The sequence below is a fragment of the Colobus angolensis genome, unplaced genomic scaffold, assembly GCF_000951035.1.
Source record: "Colobus angolensis palliatus isolate OR3802 unplaced genomic scaffold, Cang.pa_1.0 Scaffold262, whole genome shotgun sequence".
Taxonomy (NCBI): Eukaryota; Metazoa; Chordata; class Mammalia; order Primates; family Cercopithecidae; genus Colobus; species Colobus angolensis.
The window spans coordinates 4,811,023-4,829,115 of record NW_012115844.1 but is presented as its reverse complement, the minus strand read 5'-3'; the positions used below and the strand labels follow the sequence as shown (position 1 = coordinate 4,829,115).

At 41.8% G+C, this 18,093-nt stretch overlaps 1 protein-coding gene across 1 annotated transcript in view; it reads right to left on the bottom strand.

Moving 5' to 3' along the window:
• CLNK (cytokine-dependent hematopoietic cell linker) overlaps window positions 1-18,093 on the bottom strand; it is a 188,651-nt gene that overhangs the window by 71,535 nt on the left and 99,023 nt on the right. The window contains exons 5-7 of the mRNA XM_011947358.1: window positions 8,803-8,840; window positions 2,293-2,434; window positions 954-1,060 (exon numbers count right to left, since the gene is read on the bottom strand). Coding sequence (XP_011802748.1) covers window positions 954-1,060; window positions 2,293-2,434; window positions 8,803-8,840 — 287 coding nt within the window. The remainder of the gene's footprint in view (window positions 1-953; window positions 1,061-2,292; window positions 2,435-8,802; window positions 8,841-18,093) is intronic.

Here is an 18,093-nt window from a genome sequence, read left to right as displayed (position 1 = left end):
AGCCTGACCAACATGGTGAAATCCCATCTCTAATTAAAATACAAAAATTAGCCCGGCGTGGTGATGTGCACCTGTAATCCCAGCTACTCAGGAGGCTGAAGCAGGAGAATCGCTTGAACCTGGGAGGCAGAAGATGCAGTGAGCTGACAATGAGCCACTGCACTCTAGCCTGGGTGACATAGTGAAACTCTGTCTCAAAAAAAAAAAAACTGATAATGAAGTGTACCAAAATGTTATCACCAATAATTGCAATTCCAGGGGGTGATCATTTGTATTTTATGCCTTTCTGGATTAAGAAAATTAAGTGTTAGCAAATGTTTTATTAAAAATAAAATTCTATGTATGCATTTAGGGCATTTGCATTTACTAGTTTTTTTTCTTTTCTTTTCTTTCTTTCTTTCTTTTTTTTTTTTTGAGACGAGTCTCACTCTGGCACCCAAGCTGGAGTGCAGTGGTGCAAAATTATCTTTTGTAGCTTCCAAACAGCATTTTGAAATAAGCATTGTAGGATTTTCTGTTTTTTCCTGTTTGGCAGATAAAGTTACAAGGAGGCTTAGAGAGGTTTCATGACTTACTTATTACCTCCCCACTCATGACTTACTTATTACCTCAACCACATTGGGCTGAGATGCTGGGCAAAATCTTACATTATGATCAGAAAGATTTGAGTTCGTGTTCTTTCTCTGGAGAGTGCGATGAGTGTTAGCTGAGGTGCACGTGAAAGTCCTTAGCCTGCTCTCTGGCTCACAATCTTCAACACATCGGAATTTCCTCCTTTCTAGAGGCAGGGCCATGATGCTATCAGGCATAAGAGTCACCTCCCATCCACCTCAATGTGCTTGACCTGCTCTTTCCCTAATGAGACGGCCTGGGGGACAGGAGATGCGGCAGTTTCTGGCTGGTTAGGAAGAGCTCTACACATGTTTGGGTCACAAGGTCCAGCCTTTACTCACTCTTTCCAACCTCGTCTGTGTGTTCCAGGTCTGCTGTCCAATGGGGATAGAGGTCCTGGTGTCTAACGGAAGGGGAGTGTTCACTGCAACTTTGAAATAGCGTGTATCTGTGCAAACAGAAAAACATGAAAGTCATACCTTACGTGGACTCAGCACACTACAATTTCCAAAGTATTTGCACATCTACAAACTCACTGGATCATCACAATGTAAGTACGAGGCAAGCAATTCTGCTTTCATTTAACAGAGTAGGAGATTGATGTATGAAGAGAAGAAATTGCTCTTCTCAGTGTACACAAATAAATGCCAAAGTTTGAACTTGAACGTTCTTCATTTTCTCATTCATCTTAGAAATTCTATAATTCTTGCAAGATTTAGGCTATGCCATGCCCTTTAAAAATCTTACTAAATCCCACCCAGCCACACCCCATGCCAGCTCTCCTTTCTATATTACACACTTAGCATATTCTATCACATTCATCGGTTGAGCTGCCTGTTTCTGCCACGAGACTGCACCTTCCTGAGGTAAGGATCATGCATTGTTTGCCTCTGTGTCCTCCGATCAATCCTAACACAGAAAATGGCACATAGTAGATGCTCAGTGAATGCTTATCGAATGAATGAACAAAAAAAGTCATCATCATTTACAAGATGACTTTCTCCAAATACACTTCTATAGATTCACTTTAGTGATTCAGGCCCTCAGAAATTGTGAATGCTTCCTCTTTCCCCTTACAATAGGGTGCTTTATCTCAAGGAACTTGCTGAGGCTGCCCTTTGTGCTACAGTTAGAGACAGAGGCGGGTGTGAAATTAAGTCCTCTTTATTCTTAACAATTGCAGCTTTGCTGCCATGCCCTGCTGATGCTCTTAGGCTGGCTGGCTGCACAATGAATTAACCAAGTTAAAAAGTCTTTTTTTTTTCATTCTACTCCCCTCTATGCAGACCTCATTTAACATTTCCCATGCTGCCGCATCCCTGCCTATCCACCCTCCGTTACGCTCATCAGTTGTTCCTAGGGCTCAAGGAGAACATCATGATAATAATAGTGACGATTACAAATCTCTGGCTTGGTACCAGGTCCTCTGGTGAGCACTCAACATGCATCATTCACGTAATCTTCAGAAGAGCTCTCTGGGGCAACTTCTATTATTATGAACCCTGTTTCCAGAAAGAGAAAGTGAATTGGAGAGACTTTCTCAAGGTCACACAGCTAGTAAGTCATGCGGGCAGATGTTAACCTAGGGTTGTATAATTCAGAAACCGCACCTTTAAATAGTGTGCAATATGGTGGCATGTACATGCATCTTCTTATTCTAGGCAGACCCCCAAATGTTACCTGCATATTCAGATTCCTTTATAGGCCGGGCTGGTAAAATTTTAATCGACTGCCATGTCTCTTCCATCCGAAGCTCAGGGTCATCATAGTCATCATCTTTGTGGCCTTTTGCTCCATCCAGGACTGCAGCAAAGTTTCTTTCCTAAGCAGGTGGTAACATTCCAGTGACTCAAAGGAAGACACAGTGCTGACAAAGACAGGCTGCAGTGCTGGCTAGAGAAGTGGGATAGACTTTCTTTGCTGCAAGTAAAATATTTGAGAGTCTAGGTTCTGGGACCTTAAATAGAAGTTTAATTCTTGTGCTAGTGAGAATTCTAAAGATATCTCCCAATATTCCCATCTCTGATTACTCAATCAGTACTAATCTGGGTGCTGCTGTGAAGGGACAGTGCAGATGTAGTGAAGGTCACTAATCAGCTGACCTTAAAATGGGCGGATTATCCTGGATTACCTGGGTGGGCCCAGGGTAATCACATGAACCCTTAGAAGCAGAAAGAGGACCTATTTGCAAATAAGATGATCTTGTATTTAAATAATCCACTAAAAAAATTATTAGGACTAATAAATGATGCCTCAAGGTGTCAGGATACATGATTAATATACCAAGTTCAGTTGTATTTCTATATACTAGTAATGACAATTTATATTTCTATAAATTAGTAATAACAAATTGAAAATAGAAATTAAGAAAATGGGCTAGGTGCAGTGGCTCATGTTTGTAATCCCAGAGCTTTGGGAGGCTGAGGTAGGAGGATTGCTTGAGGCTAGGAGTTTGAGAACAGCCTGGGCAACAGAGTGAGACCTCGTCTGTACAAAAATGTTTTAAAAAAGAAAACGATTATATTAGCATAGCATCAAGTAGAATAAAATATATGGAAATAAATTTAACAAAAGAAGTGCAAAACTTGTACTCTGGAAACTGCAAAACACTGTTGATAGTAATTTCAGAAGACCTAAGTAAATGGAAAGATGACCAATGATCATGGATTGGAAGACTTAATCTTGTTAAAATAGAAATACTTTGCAAATTAATATACTGATTTATTTTTTGCAGAAATTGACAAGATAATCCTAAAATTCTTATGAAAATAAGAAGAACCAAGAATAGCCAAAACAATCTTGGGTAAAAAAAAAGATAAAGTTGGAGGACTAACACTTATTTCAAAAGTTAGTACATAGATGCAGTAATCAAGACAATGTGGCATTGGTAGTAAGATAGACATGCAGATAATTGGAATATGATTGAGAGTCCAGAAATAAACCTTCACACTGAGGGTTAATTGATTTTTGAGAAGTGTACTAAGACAATTCAATGGGTAGAAAGAATAGTCTTTCAACAGGTAGTCCCGAGACAACTGGATATCCACATGCATCGTAGTGAAGTTGAACCCCTTTTGTATATCATATGCAAAAATTAAATGCAAATGGGCCATGAATATAAATGTAACAGCTAAAACTATAAAACTCTTAAATATTGGAGTAAATCTTCATTTCTTGGCTTAGGTAATGGTTTTTTAGATAGAACAAAAAATACAAGCAATAAAAGAAATAGATAAATTGGACTTAATTAAAATGAAAATCTGTGTGCTTCAAAAGACCACAAAAAATAAAAAGGCAACTGTGGAATGAAAAAAATATTTGCAAATCATGTATCTGATAAGCAGCTTAAATCCAGAATATATGAAAAACTCTTACAACGCAATGATTTAAAGATAAATAACCAAATTTTAAAGTGGGAAAAGGATCTGAATGGATGTTTCTTCAAAGAAGATATACAAATCATCAATAATCCCATGGAGAGATGCCATTAAGAAAATGCAAATCAAAAGCACAATGAGATGTCAGCCATACACCACCAAGATGATTAAAAAAAAAGACATAATAATCAGGACTGACAAGAATGTAGAGAATTTGAGACTCTCATGCATTGCTGATGGGAATGTAATAGGGTACAGCTGCTGCAGAAAACACTTTGGCAGTTCCTCAAAAGGTTAAACACAGAGCTACCCTATAATCCAGCAATTCCACATTCATGCAAAAAGTAGCACATGTTTATAGCAGTATTATTCTTAATAGTAAACAAAGTGGAAATAACCCAAATATCCATGAACTACTGCACACGTAAATAAGATGTTGTATAGTCATACAAAGGAATATTATTCAGCAATGAAAAGTAATAAAGTATTGATATATGCTATAACATGGATGAGCCTTGATAATATTATGCTAAATGAAAGAAAGTAGTCATATACAAAGTGGAATGTTGCATGATTCTATTTATTTGAAATGTCCAGAACAGGAAGATCTATAGATAAAGAGTAGATAAATATTTGCCAGCATCTGGGGGAAGAGGGAACTGGGTTTCATTTTGAGATGATAAAAATGTGTTGATTGGAATGTTGGTTATACAACTCTGCGAATATACTAAAAAACCACTGAATTGTACTCATAAAATGGGTAAACTGAATGGCATGTATATTTTATCTCAAAAAAAAAAAAAACCTGTTTTAAGAAGCAGAAGAGGAAGTCAGAGAAAGGAAGTAGAAGAGAAAGAAAGAGAGATCTGGCAGAAGGACGACTTAGAGAGAGTCCAAGAGTAGAAGGATTTGACAGCAGCCAGCCAGCAGGGACATGGGGACTGCAGTCTGACAATAGAAAGGAACTGGATTCTATGAAACAACCTTAAAGAATCTGGAAGCCAGTTCGTCCTCAGAGCCCCTGGAGGAGAATGCAACCCTGCCAGCATGTTGCTTTCAGTCTTGTGAGACTCAGAACAGGGGATCTAGTTGAGCCATGCTGTGCTCAGACTTCTGATTGCATCCACTGTGTGATAATAAATGGTCAAGCTGCCAAATCTGTGGGGATGTGTCATGGCAGCAATGGAAAACAAATGCAATTATTTGGGTCTTTACTGTTAAGGGTGGGGCTTCAAGAAGTGACACCACTCTCTGTATAGTCCTAAAATGTGACACTATCGCAGTAAAAGCAACTGCAAGGTGAAATTTTGTGCTAAAGCTGATACCATCATTTTTGAAATTCTAGTTCATTCAATCAGGTTTAGGTGTGAGAATTTAGGTAAAATGTATAGTTGAGAAAATTCTATGGGTTCATATCCCCCCAGCTGCCCCACTCCCCAAGTGAATTGGCCAAGACTATTTTTTTTTTTTTTTTTTTTCCATTTTTGGTCATTTTTCCATTCCTGAAATGGAGCCAGGAGACCAGGTTATAGACCATTGGTATTGCACAACATTTGAGGTGGAGTAAGTGTCATTGGACTTTGGACATGAAGACTTTGACTAAAGTCTTCACTTTGCTGGATTGGATATATGCCTTTGCCTTGAAGCTTAGTTTTTTCATCTGTAAAATGGGATTTCTACATATTTGTACTGTTAATAAGAACAGTTGCCATAAAAGATGGTCTCAACGATTCCTCTCTAACCTTAGGTTTTGCTTTGGCTACTGTTATAGACTAAATGTTTCTCTACCCCCACCCCACCCCATACTGCTCACACAAATTCATGTGTTGAAGCCCTAACCATCAGTGTGGCTGTATTTGAAGATGGTACCTCTAAAAAGGTAATTCAGTGAAATAAGGTCATAAAGGTGGAGTTCTCATCTAAAAGGATTAGTGTTTTTATAAGAAGAGACACCAGAGAGTTCTCTCTCTCTCTCTCTCTCTGGGTTTCTCCCTCTCTCTCCTCACCCGTGCCCAAATGCACACACTAAGGAAAGGCCATGTGAGCACACAGGGAGTCATTTGCATCACAAGGGGATAGTTCTCACCAACCCTACTGGCACTTTGATCTTGGACTTCTGGTCTTCAGAGTCATGAGAAAATAGATCTCTGTTGTTTGAGCCATCCAGTTTATGGCATTTTGTTATGGCAACACTGGAAGACTAACACAGGCACTCACCAAAGGCTCTGCGTCTGAACACTAGACTGGCAGGAATGGACACCAATCTGTAACAGATACACTCGCATGCAATGGTCATCATAGGAATTCTGGAATGTGCTCCTCCGCATTAAAATCTGCAGCCGGCATCGTGTTATGTGTAAGCAAGGACACGACTCTTGATCTCGCATTCTTGGGAAGGTTACTTAAGCTCCCTGACTGATATGTTCAATCTGTCAATTGGAGATGACTAAACCCACCTTATCTCGTTGTTGTTAGTTGAGAAAATGTATCTCAACGCTCTACTTTGGCATCTATCCCACAGCAGGAACTCAGTACCTGTTAGATCTTTTTTCTCTAGTTGATGTGTGCTGAGTCATAGGTAGAGCCCAGTACCCAGGATAAAGCAAAGCAAAGTTGCTAGTATGTGAACTCCAGGAAGTTTCACCGTTGACACAGCAAAGGGAGAGAAGGTGTCTCGGTTCTGGAACTGTACACCAGGGAGCTCTGAGCTGGAGCTGAGGCAGGAGACTCCTTTGGGGATTTGACAGATGGGTAGGTGTGCAAAGGTGCCATTTACATACTGTTAACGGCAATTACCAAGGCTCTCTAGGGCGTAGCTTCTTGGGGGAAGTCTTGGACCTGCTGGAAGAGCTGGGATGTGAGCCTGAACCCATTTTCCAACTTTCCACCCAATACCTTGCTAGACTTCATAGAGTCAGGACATGATAAGAAGGCTGGGAAGAACAAACATCACTCCAGGTCAGAAGATACTTTTGCACCCATGAGTAAATATAAGTATTTTGGTGTACTTCTTTAGAGAGAGAGAGAAAGCGAGAGAAAGAGATATTTGTTTTAAATATAGAGTTATATCTATTTATCTATCAATGTATTATCTATTTTCTATCAATTTCAAGGATTCTTAACTAGAGGTTCAATATTCTTTACCCATGAAACTTTTAATTTTTACAATTTTTGTGTGTGCCTGTGTGTGTATGTGTATGTGTGTTTCTGGGTAAGGGTCCATAGCTTTAGTTAGATTCTTAAAGAGCTACTTTAAACAGTAAAGAGGCAATGAGTTTATCAGCAGAATCAATCAATCATCAATTAATCAATCATATATCTGCCCATCTAATCTATAGATATGCAAGTTATACCTTTAAATTATATACCTATACAGTTACTTGTAATAAAATATATTGAATTAATGTTATAACTTTTAATCTTTTTCTCTAGTTGTTAAAATTATGTGTAAATATTGCAAATGATTTCATAAAATAGATGTATCAAGATGCAGTTACTTTTGTATTACTGAATACTTAGCATAATTCAAACATGCTGCCATTTAAAATATGTTATTATAAAATATGTGAATGTGTTTAAGTATCAGTACATATTTTAGATTAGTTTTTTAAACTCCTAAGTATTGAATTATTGGGCCAAAAAAGTGAGTATTTTAATGTTGCTTACTTAATATTATGAAATTGCTCTCAAGAAAGTTTATTTCAATTTAAAATTTTACTATGAGTGTTAGGAAGTGTGCTTCTCATAACACACCTGCCAGCACAGTGTGTTGGTATTTTCACTTTATTCGGCCTTCACAATGACCATGTTAATTAATTTTTATTTCCATTTTATAGCTGAGGAATTGGAATATAGTTTTAAGGGAGGAGACCACCCCTCATATTGTCTTATGCCCAATTTCTGCCTTCAAAGAAAGAAGTAAAAACTAAAAGGCAGAAATGGAATCCACAGGCAGATAGCCCAGCACTGCACCCTGGGCCTGGTAGTTAAAAATCAACCCCTGACCCGACTGCTTGTGTTATCTGTAGATTCCAGACATTGTGTATAAAAGCATCGTGAAAATCCCTGTCCTGTTCTGTTCCATTCTGATTACTGGTGCATGCAGCCCCCAGTCACGTGCCCCCTGCTTGCTCAATCGATCACGACCCTTTCACACAGACTTCCTTAGAGTTGTAAGCCCTTAAAAGGGCAGGAATTGCTCACTCAGGGAGCTCGGTTTTTTGGAGACGTGAGTCTGCTGATGCTCCCAGCTGAATAAAGCCCGTTCCTTCTACAACTCAGTGTCTGAGGGGTTCTTGTCTGTGGCTGTTCTGCACCAGTTGTATACCCAAGAATTAAAATGCAGTTTTTCTTGCTAGGAAAGTATGCCACTTAGAACAGCATTTGTTGTTGTTGTTGTTGTTGCTGTTGATTTTTTTTTTTTGAGACGAAGTTTCACTCCTGTTGCCCAGGCTGAAGTGCAATGGCATTACCTCAGCTAACTGCAACCTCTGCCTTCTGGGTTCAAGCAATTCTCCTGCCCCCACCTCCCGAGTAGCTGGGATTATAGGCTTGCACCACCATGCCCAGCTAATTTTTTTGTATTTTTAGTAGAAACAGGGTTTCCCCATGTTAGCCAGGTTGGTCTCGAACTCTTGACCTCAGGAGATCTGCCTGCCTTGACCTCCCAAAGTGCTGGGATTATAGTGTGAACCACCGCACCCAGCCTGTTGCTGTTGGTTTTTAAAAATTTTACCAAGTATCTTGAATAAAATCCACCTAGTTTGCAAATATTAAAGACTTATAAAATAGATAAGGGAAGCAACTGACTTACCCAGTCTGGGAGAGTCTCGTTAATCCTCTGGTACTGGCCTGCCAACACAAACAGACCGAGCGTTATTTTAATCACTGTGGTAGCTCCAAATATCAAAAAGACTGGGCCCTTGTTTTTCTCCAGAAATCTTTTGTCAGTTTTAATGAACTTACCTTGATTATGATTTTTCAAAACTAAAGTGCATTTTTCTTTATTTCCCATTTTACCTGTTGCTCTTGCAAAACAGGGACAAAGAAAAAGGAGAAAAGAGAATAGAATTCAAATCAATCAGTGACTTGGAGGTAAGAAACCTCTACTGTAGCAGGTCAAAATTCCCATTGCAAGAGAAAAATAATGTTAGAAGACCTCTCATAGCAACTGCTCCCGAAGTCATGAGTCAGCAGCAGCTCAGCTAATGATGAGGTTTATTTTTTCTTTCTCTTCCCCCACAAGGCACAGCATATTGCAATTGCAATAATCTGTCCATACATCTGTCTCCTGAATAGACTACAAGTGTTTTGAGGACAGAAGTCACAGCTACTCATTCATCTATTTCTAGCGCCAGGCATAAGACCCCATATTGAACAACTGAGTTATAGACCAGGTGTTTGTTGAATGAAAACACAGCAGTTGTCTTTTCTCAGCACTCAACACTCTTATTTGGGCTTGTTTTATGAAAGATTGCCTGGGGTCATTCAGCCCACTCAGTATTCTATGTTTAAAAATTTACCCTCAGATTATGCAAAACCATTGCAGATTTTTTCATTCTTCATAAACTTTATTTCCCTAAATCGTATTGTAACTTCTTGCTGTTAGCCTGCATTGGGGAGTATTAGAAACAATTTTATTTTAAATTTCTTTTTTCAAATCAAATTCTCTTTATTAGCACTTATGTGAGAAGTTTCAGGTCTTAGGAGCAGAAGCTGCATGCTTTTTAGTGACTGGTTTGCTTTAAGGATATTTCCCTTTTTCCTTTGGCTGCTGAGAAATTCAGGATAAATTTCTGAATTTCATCTAAGTATTGTAGAGGACCACGATGTGATAAGCATTTCTACATCTTGTTTTGGCTTTAATATTTTCCTGTTTTTTTTGTTTTGTTTTGTTTTGTTTTTTGAGACAAGGTCTCGCTCTGTCACCCAGGCTGGAGTGCAGTGGTGCAATGTCAGCTCACTGCAACCTCTGCGTCTCGGGTTCAAGCGATTCTCGTGCCTCAGTCTCCCAAGTAGCTGGGATTACAAGAGCACACTACCACGCCCGGCTAATTTTTGTATTTTTAGTAGAAATGGGGTTTCACTATGTTGGCCAGGCTACTCTCGAACTCCTGACCTCAAATGATCCACCTGCCTTGGCCTCACAAAGTGCTGGGATTACAGGCATGAGCCACGGTGCCTGGCCTTTTATTTTCTTAAACATTAGTTCTTTCACTCTGAATTCCCTTATCTTACCAAAATATGAAATAAAGAGTTGTTAATCGTATCAGCATGCTCAAGTCTTTTGTAAGGTGTAATGTACAAATTAATGCAAATTTGGCTCAGTGGAAACACAGTTCTCTGGAATTTGCCTAGGACCCATGCATATGGGAAGTGTTAATGAGACAGGGCTTATCTCCTTGAAATAATGAGCTGGGAGGAACAGAATCCTGCCCGCACCTGCCCCGGGTCCCAGCCCATCCTTGTGGCTGGATAGCAGCTCTGGGGTACTGATGACACCTTCCTGACCCAGCACAATTACATCCCCACTGAGATCCCTGGCAGAGAAACCAACACATTTTCCAGCCCTTTAGAGCAGCAATTTGTACTCGCTCATGAATCGAGTTAAATTAATAAGGTCACCCATTAAAGACCAGCTGGCCCGGAAGGAGCAAACGAGCTCAGAATTATTGGGGATCTGCTCTGGCCCTCGTTATCGAGGAAAACAACTCCACTGTCTATTTCAGGGTTCGATATAATTTCATTTTAGGAAATTGGCCCCAAGGAGTGCGGTCATGATACTGACATCTTCTTGGGGAGCTGCGGGGTTTCCTTTCTCACCGGTGGCAGGCATTCCAGCCTGAGACTCTCCCAGATTCTCCGAATACGCTTCATGCTCCTTCTGTGTCTGCTGGTGTAGACCCTGCCTGGAGCCCCTTCTCCCTCTCAACTCCCCTTTGCTTCCCAAATGCTCATCGTCCTTTCAGATCCGATTTCCCTGCTTTTCTCTCTGACTACTGCAGGCCAGGTCAGTCTCACTGAATTGTTAACGTATGTGTTTTCTGTCTCACTCACCATGATATTTAAATACGAATAGGCAGGATCTGATTACTTTTTTGTTGTATGTTCTTTAGGGAAGGAATTGTCTTTTATCTTTCAATCTCCCAGAGTACCTATCTGTGTCATCAGTGCAGAGTTTTGAAAATGCAATTTTAAAGCATGATCCTAACACGGTGCATCAGTTCATGTCACTCATTGCCCATGTCATACAGACCAGGTGCCCTGTGTGGCCCCCAGAGCTCAGCACAACCTGCCCCATCCTGTTCTCTGACCTCATCCCTTTCCAGCCTCTTCTCTCCTGGACCCAGCTGTAGTCAGGCAATCCTGAACTCTTTTCTCTGTGAGGCCCATTTTGTGAGATTCCACATTCATTTCTGCATTGTCCAATTTTTGCAAGACTCCTACTAAGTCAGTTTAGCCAGAATCTCCCATTCTCCATGCCTGATCAGCCTCCATATCTCATCCAGTCAGGGCCCTCCTCTGCCAACTTCCTCCAGTGATGTCTGATCACCCTGGCCTGCCTTCAGCAAGAATCTTTTCAGGTCAGTTTCGCCAGAAACCACCTCTGCCCCTGCCCTTTCCCTTAACCCTGAGGTTTCCTCTTTGTAATATTCCTTTCCCAGACCTTCACGCTGCTCCCTTTAAGGGAGGAGACCACTCCTCATATTGTCTTATGCCCAATTTCTGCCCCCAAAGAAGGAGGTAAAAAATAAAAGACAGAAATGAAATCCACAGGCAGACAGCCCAGTGCCACACCCGGGGCCTGGTTAAAGATCGACCCCCGACCTAACCGGTTATGTTATCTATAGATTCCAGACATTGTATGGAAAAGCATTGTGAAAGTCCCTGTCCTGTTCTGTTCCGTTCTGATTACCGGTGCATGCAGCCCCCAGTCATGTACCTGCTGCTTGCTCAATTGATCATGACCCTCTCACATGGACCCCCTTAGAGTTGTAAGCCCTTAAAAGGGACAGGAATTGCTCACTAGGGGAGCTTGGTTGTTGGAGACCTGAGTCTTGCCAAAGCTCCCAGCCAAATAAAGCTCTTCCTTCTTTAACTCGGTGTCTGAGGGGTTTTGTCTGCGACGTGTCCTGCTACACCTCTCCTATACATTTCCACTTGTCTTTATTGTATTCTGAGTTAAGCCCAGTCTCTTTCATACTGCAAACACTCATTGCAGTTATCCCGTACCTATTTCCATCATCTGGAATAAAACTTGTCTCACCATTCTGCAATAAGAATCATGAAACTCTTCCTTTACCTCTTTCTCACCTCTGACTTCAGCTGTTTCAGCCAGCTTCTCCTTGTGTCTCCCAGCACACCCAGCTCACGCTACTTCAGGAGCTTGCACACACCATCCCTCTGTCTATAGCCCTCTTTTCTTGGATCTGCCCATGCCTGGATCTTTGTCCACCGTCCAACTGTATCTGAAATGTCATTTCCCTTGGAGGGAGCTTCCCTGACCACCGATGTCAGGTAAAAATTAAAGAGCACCTCTCCAGCCCTGTACCTCACCACCCTGGCACCTGGTATGGCAGTGAGAATGCTGCACACATGTGTGCACCAGGCCTGTCTCCTTTTCCTGTGGTGCTTGGCTGGTATACATATCTCTCCTTCCCCTGCACTGGGCAGGCGAGTGGGCATGGCATGGATCTCCCACCCCTGGGGTGTTGGCTGTGATGGAATCTAGATTGCCCTACTTGACCTTCTATGCTCTTGATCTTGCCTCAGTGGCTGGGCAGAGACCCCAAGGCCCATGGGGGTGATGGAAGCTGTTGGGTAAAAGGGAAGTGAATCACAATGACTGTTTGGAAAAAGCCTTCCTTTGATCCACATTGGATTGTGATGTTAGGAAGAAATAAACCTTTTTTATATTACACTAACATTTGTAGTTTATTCATTGTAGATGGTAGTCCTCCCTGATTAATACTTTTTTTTTTTTTAAGTTTCTCCATAGCATCTAGGAACAAAGCTAACCAATAAATAATCTAGTTACAGACTATGGTATCTGACTCCCCCCAGGCAGTGGCAAGACTTCAGGCTCCTGATGGCTCCTATAACCCACGTGTAGCAGAGATGGGCATATGGTGAATGCACAATCAATAAACAGTCAGTTGTCAAATACAGAATACAGTACAGCAGGAACATATCAGAACTGGGAAGCAGCAACAGAACCTTCCTCCCCCCGCGCTGAACGAACAGAGCTTTACACTTCCCCTCATGGACCCAGATCCCTACCAAAGTGGCTCACCCAAACCCTTCCAGGCATTCGCATCTTCCTGGACCTGAAAGAAAGATTGGCTTCCTAGGACCATTTTCTAAAAAGAGAAAGGGAGATGCTCAGTAGATTTCACATCTGCATCCTGGGAGAGTTGTGGTTGTGTTGTGTGGATGTGTGGAGAGTCATTCATCACCCACAGACACCAGACAGCTCCAGAGAACAACTGACTTCTGTGTTTCCCTCAAGGAAACATCTTTCTGCAAGAAACAATATCCCTTTGAAAGTTATTTTTAGGAGGGAAGTGAAGATGGATAAACGCAGTGTAAAGCCCAGGAGAGCCTCCTGATAGCCAGAAGGCAGTTACTCCAGCCCTGTGGCTGTCCCTTGAACAGCTCTTCTTGTGTCTGCAGAGGCCCAGCCAAGGATGACAGAGGTGCCTGGCCAATACCCATCCAACTGAGGTCCCCTGACCATTTGCATCAGACTCACCTTGGGAGGTGAAAAAAGGAAATAAGGCAAAACCTGAGTCTCAGAGCAAACCAGTTGAATCAGTCTGTTTTTTTTCCCTCCAGCTCCTCTGGTGACATTTATTCACCCTGAAGTTTTAGAACCACTAACCTAGAAGCTCCATTTCCCTTCCAAAGGAAGGCAGGCCATTAGGTAAATAGAGACTCTCAGATTATTTTCATTTGGAAACACTTCTGGGAGCTTAAGTCTCTGGAGGTGCAGGGCTGGTGCCTTCATCTATGCCCCCATTTAGTGGCTTTGCAGGGACAGGGTAGCCGGTGGACCTTCAAGTGCTGTTGCCATGGGATATTCACATTCAAAGGAAATCCTGAACTGGAAGAACTCCCGGTGGGTCCCAGGACGAGAATATGCTTATCTTGCATGAGAAGAGAAATAAAAATAGGAAGCCTGCAGAGGTTTAGCACTTTCTACTTCCCTAGGAAAGCAAGTCAGTTAGCAGGTTGCTTGGACATTCTCAAGCCAGACAGGTTCTCCATGCAAAACCAGCTTCTGGTTTCATTTCAGTTTCAAAAGAAGACTCAGGGGAGGTGTGGCAAAGATCAGGGTTGGCTCCAAATCTGCAGGTTGCCAGCTGGACTTAAGAATATGTGTTGAAAATTGAGGGGTCCATGAGTCCCAGCTACCTGTTACTAACTACTCTGTGGCAGAGACAGTCGTGTGTCTCCCCATACCTATTTTCTCTGTCTTCTCAGGTACCAGAACCCTTTGCTGTTTTAACTGGGCTCGTGGTCACCTGGAGCTACGTCTTCCTTGTAGCTATGCATGGCCATGAGTCCAAGCTTTGGTCAATTGAATCTAGGTGGAAAATCAAGTCACAATTTCCAGTATACTTCCTGAAGTTGTTATGCACTTTTTATTTCTCCTTTTTCTCTTCTTTCTCCATCCTGTTGCCTGGAGTACAGACATCACTATTTTAGGCTGTAAGATTAAGGCCAATACAAGGGAGGGAGCAAGAAGGCAGGAAGCACAGGGTCTCTGAGGACTTCCAGGAGCAGGGCTGCCAAAGAGCCTTGGACTGCTTACCTTGGGACTTGACTTACATAAGAAAAAATAAATAAATAAATAAACATCTCTCGTGTTTAAGCCCCATGAATTTTTTTTAAGTGCCTTGCAGCCTTTGATGTTTTATCTCCTTATGGAGGTTAGTGTTTGGCAGTAACACAGCAGAGCAGCTGATCAAAGGCATGAGGAAGGCAACGTGTATTTCATGGGAGCTGAGTCGGGAAGTTTTAGGCTTAAATCCTGGCCCTGTCACTCTTGAGCCATGTGACCTCAGGCAAACCCAATTGCTTATAAGCCTCAGTTAACTAGGGTTAACTTGTAGAATGGGAGTAATAGCACCTACCCCCAAACGGCTGTTGAGAAGTTTTGGTCCACAGAATTTAGGTGGGAAATCAACTCAGAATTCCCAGAGGATAACTTCTTGGCTCAGCGCCCAGTAACAAGATGCTGTGTTGTGTGTTTGTCTTTTCAAGTTTAACGTCATGACCAAATCCTTCTCACTCAACCCAGGTCGTTAGCACTGCTTTCAGATCTATGTTGAGAACTTGTTCATTTTTTAGTGCTCATTTTTAAGCAACATGTGCGACTTTTTCAGCATTCAACTCTGTTGATATCCACCTGCTGATGCTTCACAAGGGTTCTTCAAGCTGGGGTCCCCTTCAGCTGTGAGGCACAGGGATTCAGTGGCTGCTGTCATCTGGGTGGCCAGATGAAGGCCAAAGTAGAACTCTTTAAATCTTATATTTCACCATCTCTGAGTAAAGGATTATGGCAGTCAGTGAGTTTTGACTATATGGCTTATAACTGGGAAGAAGAAGAAAAGAGGAAGGAAGAGGGGAATGCGAGAGAGAGAGATAGATATAGAAAAAATATATATGTATATACATTTATGTGCCACATAACCATGTTTTGGTCAGTGATGAATCACATATATGACCGTGGTCTCATAAGATTATAATGGAGCAGAAAAATTCCTATTACTGTTATGGGAGTTATTAATCAATTATTTTAGGCAAATAGAGAGGAAAAGGGGTCGTTGGAAAGTTTTTGTTTCTTTTAAAGCAGCTCCAGAAATGCTTCTTGTCTAGCAGGAAAGCCTGGGCTCTTAGAACCAGTTAGCAAATTTTGATATGCAAAGGCCAGCCCTTAGAAACTAGGTCCACCCAAACTTGGTGATTCCTGCCCTCTTCTTGCCCTTGTCCCCACATGTCCCTCGCAACATGGCCACCCCCACATATCCCCACATGTGTAGAACATCATGGTGCCTTGCATTTGCATATTAAAAGGCTAGGAGGGCCAGTTTTTTCACGGGCTACATGAATGACATGCCTGGTCAAACCAATCCCCCAAGTCCTATGCAAATCAGGCACCACCTCCTCCAGCCTCCTCATATAAGTAAACACTTTTCTGCTACACAGGGGTTTTCTCTTTGTTCAAATCCTCCCTCCATCTGTCTCTGTATGGGGGACCTGTTTTCTTCTTCCTTCCTTCTTTCTTGCCTATTAAACTCTCCACTCCTTAAGACCACTCCACATGTGTCCATGTCGTTTTATCCAGTTCGGCACAAGACTGAGGACCCTGGTTTCCTCCACTCATCAGATCTGCATCATTACCTAATGATGTGGTAGCCATTATAACATCATAGCACAATGCATGACTCATGTACTTGTGGTGGCGACATTGGTATAAACGAGCCCACTCTGCTGCCAGTCATATGAAGGTCTAGCACACACAATATGTACAGTATGTAATACTTCATAATGATAAAATAACTGTAACACTGGTTTGTTTCCTATATCGTACTTTTTTGTTGTTGTTTTAAAGCATCCTTCCACTTATTAGAGAAAGTTAACTGTAAAATAGCCTCAGGCAGGCCCTTTGGGAGGGATTCTAGAAGAAGTCATTGTTATCCTAGGAGATGACAGCTCTATGTGTGCCATGGACCCTGAAGATCTTCCAGTGGGACAAATGTGGAGGTGGAAGGCAGTGATATTGATGATCCTGACGCTGTGCGGGCCTAGGCTAATGTGTGCATTTGTGTCTTAGTTTTTGGCAAAAACATTTAAAAAGTAAAAAAAAAAAAAAATTAAAAAAATTAAAAATAGAAAAAAACCTTCTGGAATAAGGACATGAAGAAGGAAATATTTTTGTAAAATGGTAGAATGCCTTTGTGCTTAAGATAAGTCTTACCAGGAAAGAGTCAAAAAGTCACAAAACTTTAAACATTTATAACTGTTAAAGTTATGGTAACCTAAGGTTAATTTATGATTGAAGAAAATATATAGTTTAATCAAATAGCCTAAGCATAGAGATTCTAATGTCGACATGGGTTTACAGTGATGATCTAGGCCTTCTCATTCACTCACCACTCGTTCATTAACTCATCCAGAGAAATTTCCAGTATTGCAAGCTCCCTTTATGGTAAAGGGGTCTTTAGTATCAAAGGCACCTCTCACCCCTCCCATCCTGCACTGGCATCCTGGAAGGTAGAGAATATTCTAAGGGGTGGTACCTGGGAATGAAGTGGCTTGTCTGATGTGCTTGGCAACTGGTGAATCATAAAGCACACAGGTAAAATAGAGCGGCCAGCTCCACCTACCTGTACCCTCTTCCTCCCATCTTGCTCCCCACCTTGGTTAAGGTGTGCCCCTTTTTTCTTTTTTTTTTTGAGACGGAGTCTTGCTCTGTCGCCTGGGCTGGAGTGCAGTGGCCGGATCTCAGCTCACTGCAAGCTCCGCCTCCCGGGTTTACGCCATTCTCCTGCCTCAGCCTCCCAAGTAGCTGGGACTACAGGCGCCCGCCACCTCGCCCGGCTAGTTTTTTGTATTTTTTAGTAGAGACGGGTTTCACTGTGTTAGCCAGGATGGTCTCAATCTCCTGACCTCGTGATCCGCCCGTCTCGGCCTCCCAAAGTGCTGGGATTACAGGCTTGAGCCACCGCGCCCGGCCCTTTTATCTTTTATGTTGTATTTGTACTGTACTTTTTCTATGTTTAGATACACAAATTCTTACCATTGTGTTATAGCTGCCTGCAATACTCAGCACAGTAACATCCTGTACAGGATGTTTTGTTTGTAACCTACGTGCGATAGACCATGCTATATGGCCTAGGTATGTAGCAGGCTACACGATCTAGGTTTGGTGAAGTGCATTCCATGATGTGCACACAATGTTGAAATCACCTAATGATGTATTTTTCAGAATATGTCCCCATTAGTATGTGACACATGACCGTGTATGTGTGTATATGGATATATGTGTGTGTGTGTATACATACATACACACACACACACATATGAAGAGAGAGGAGAG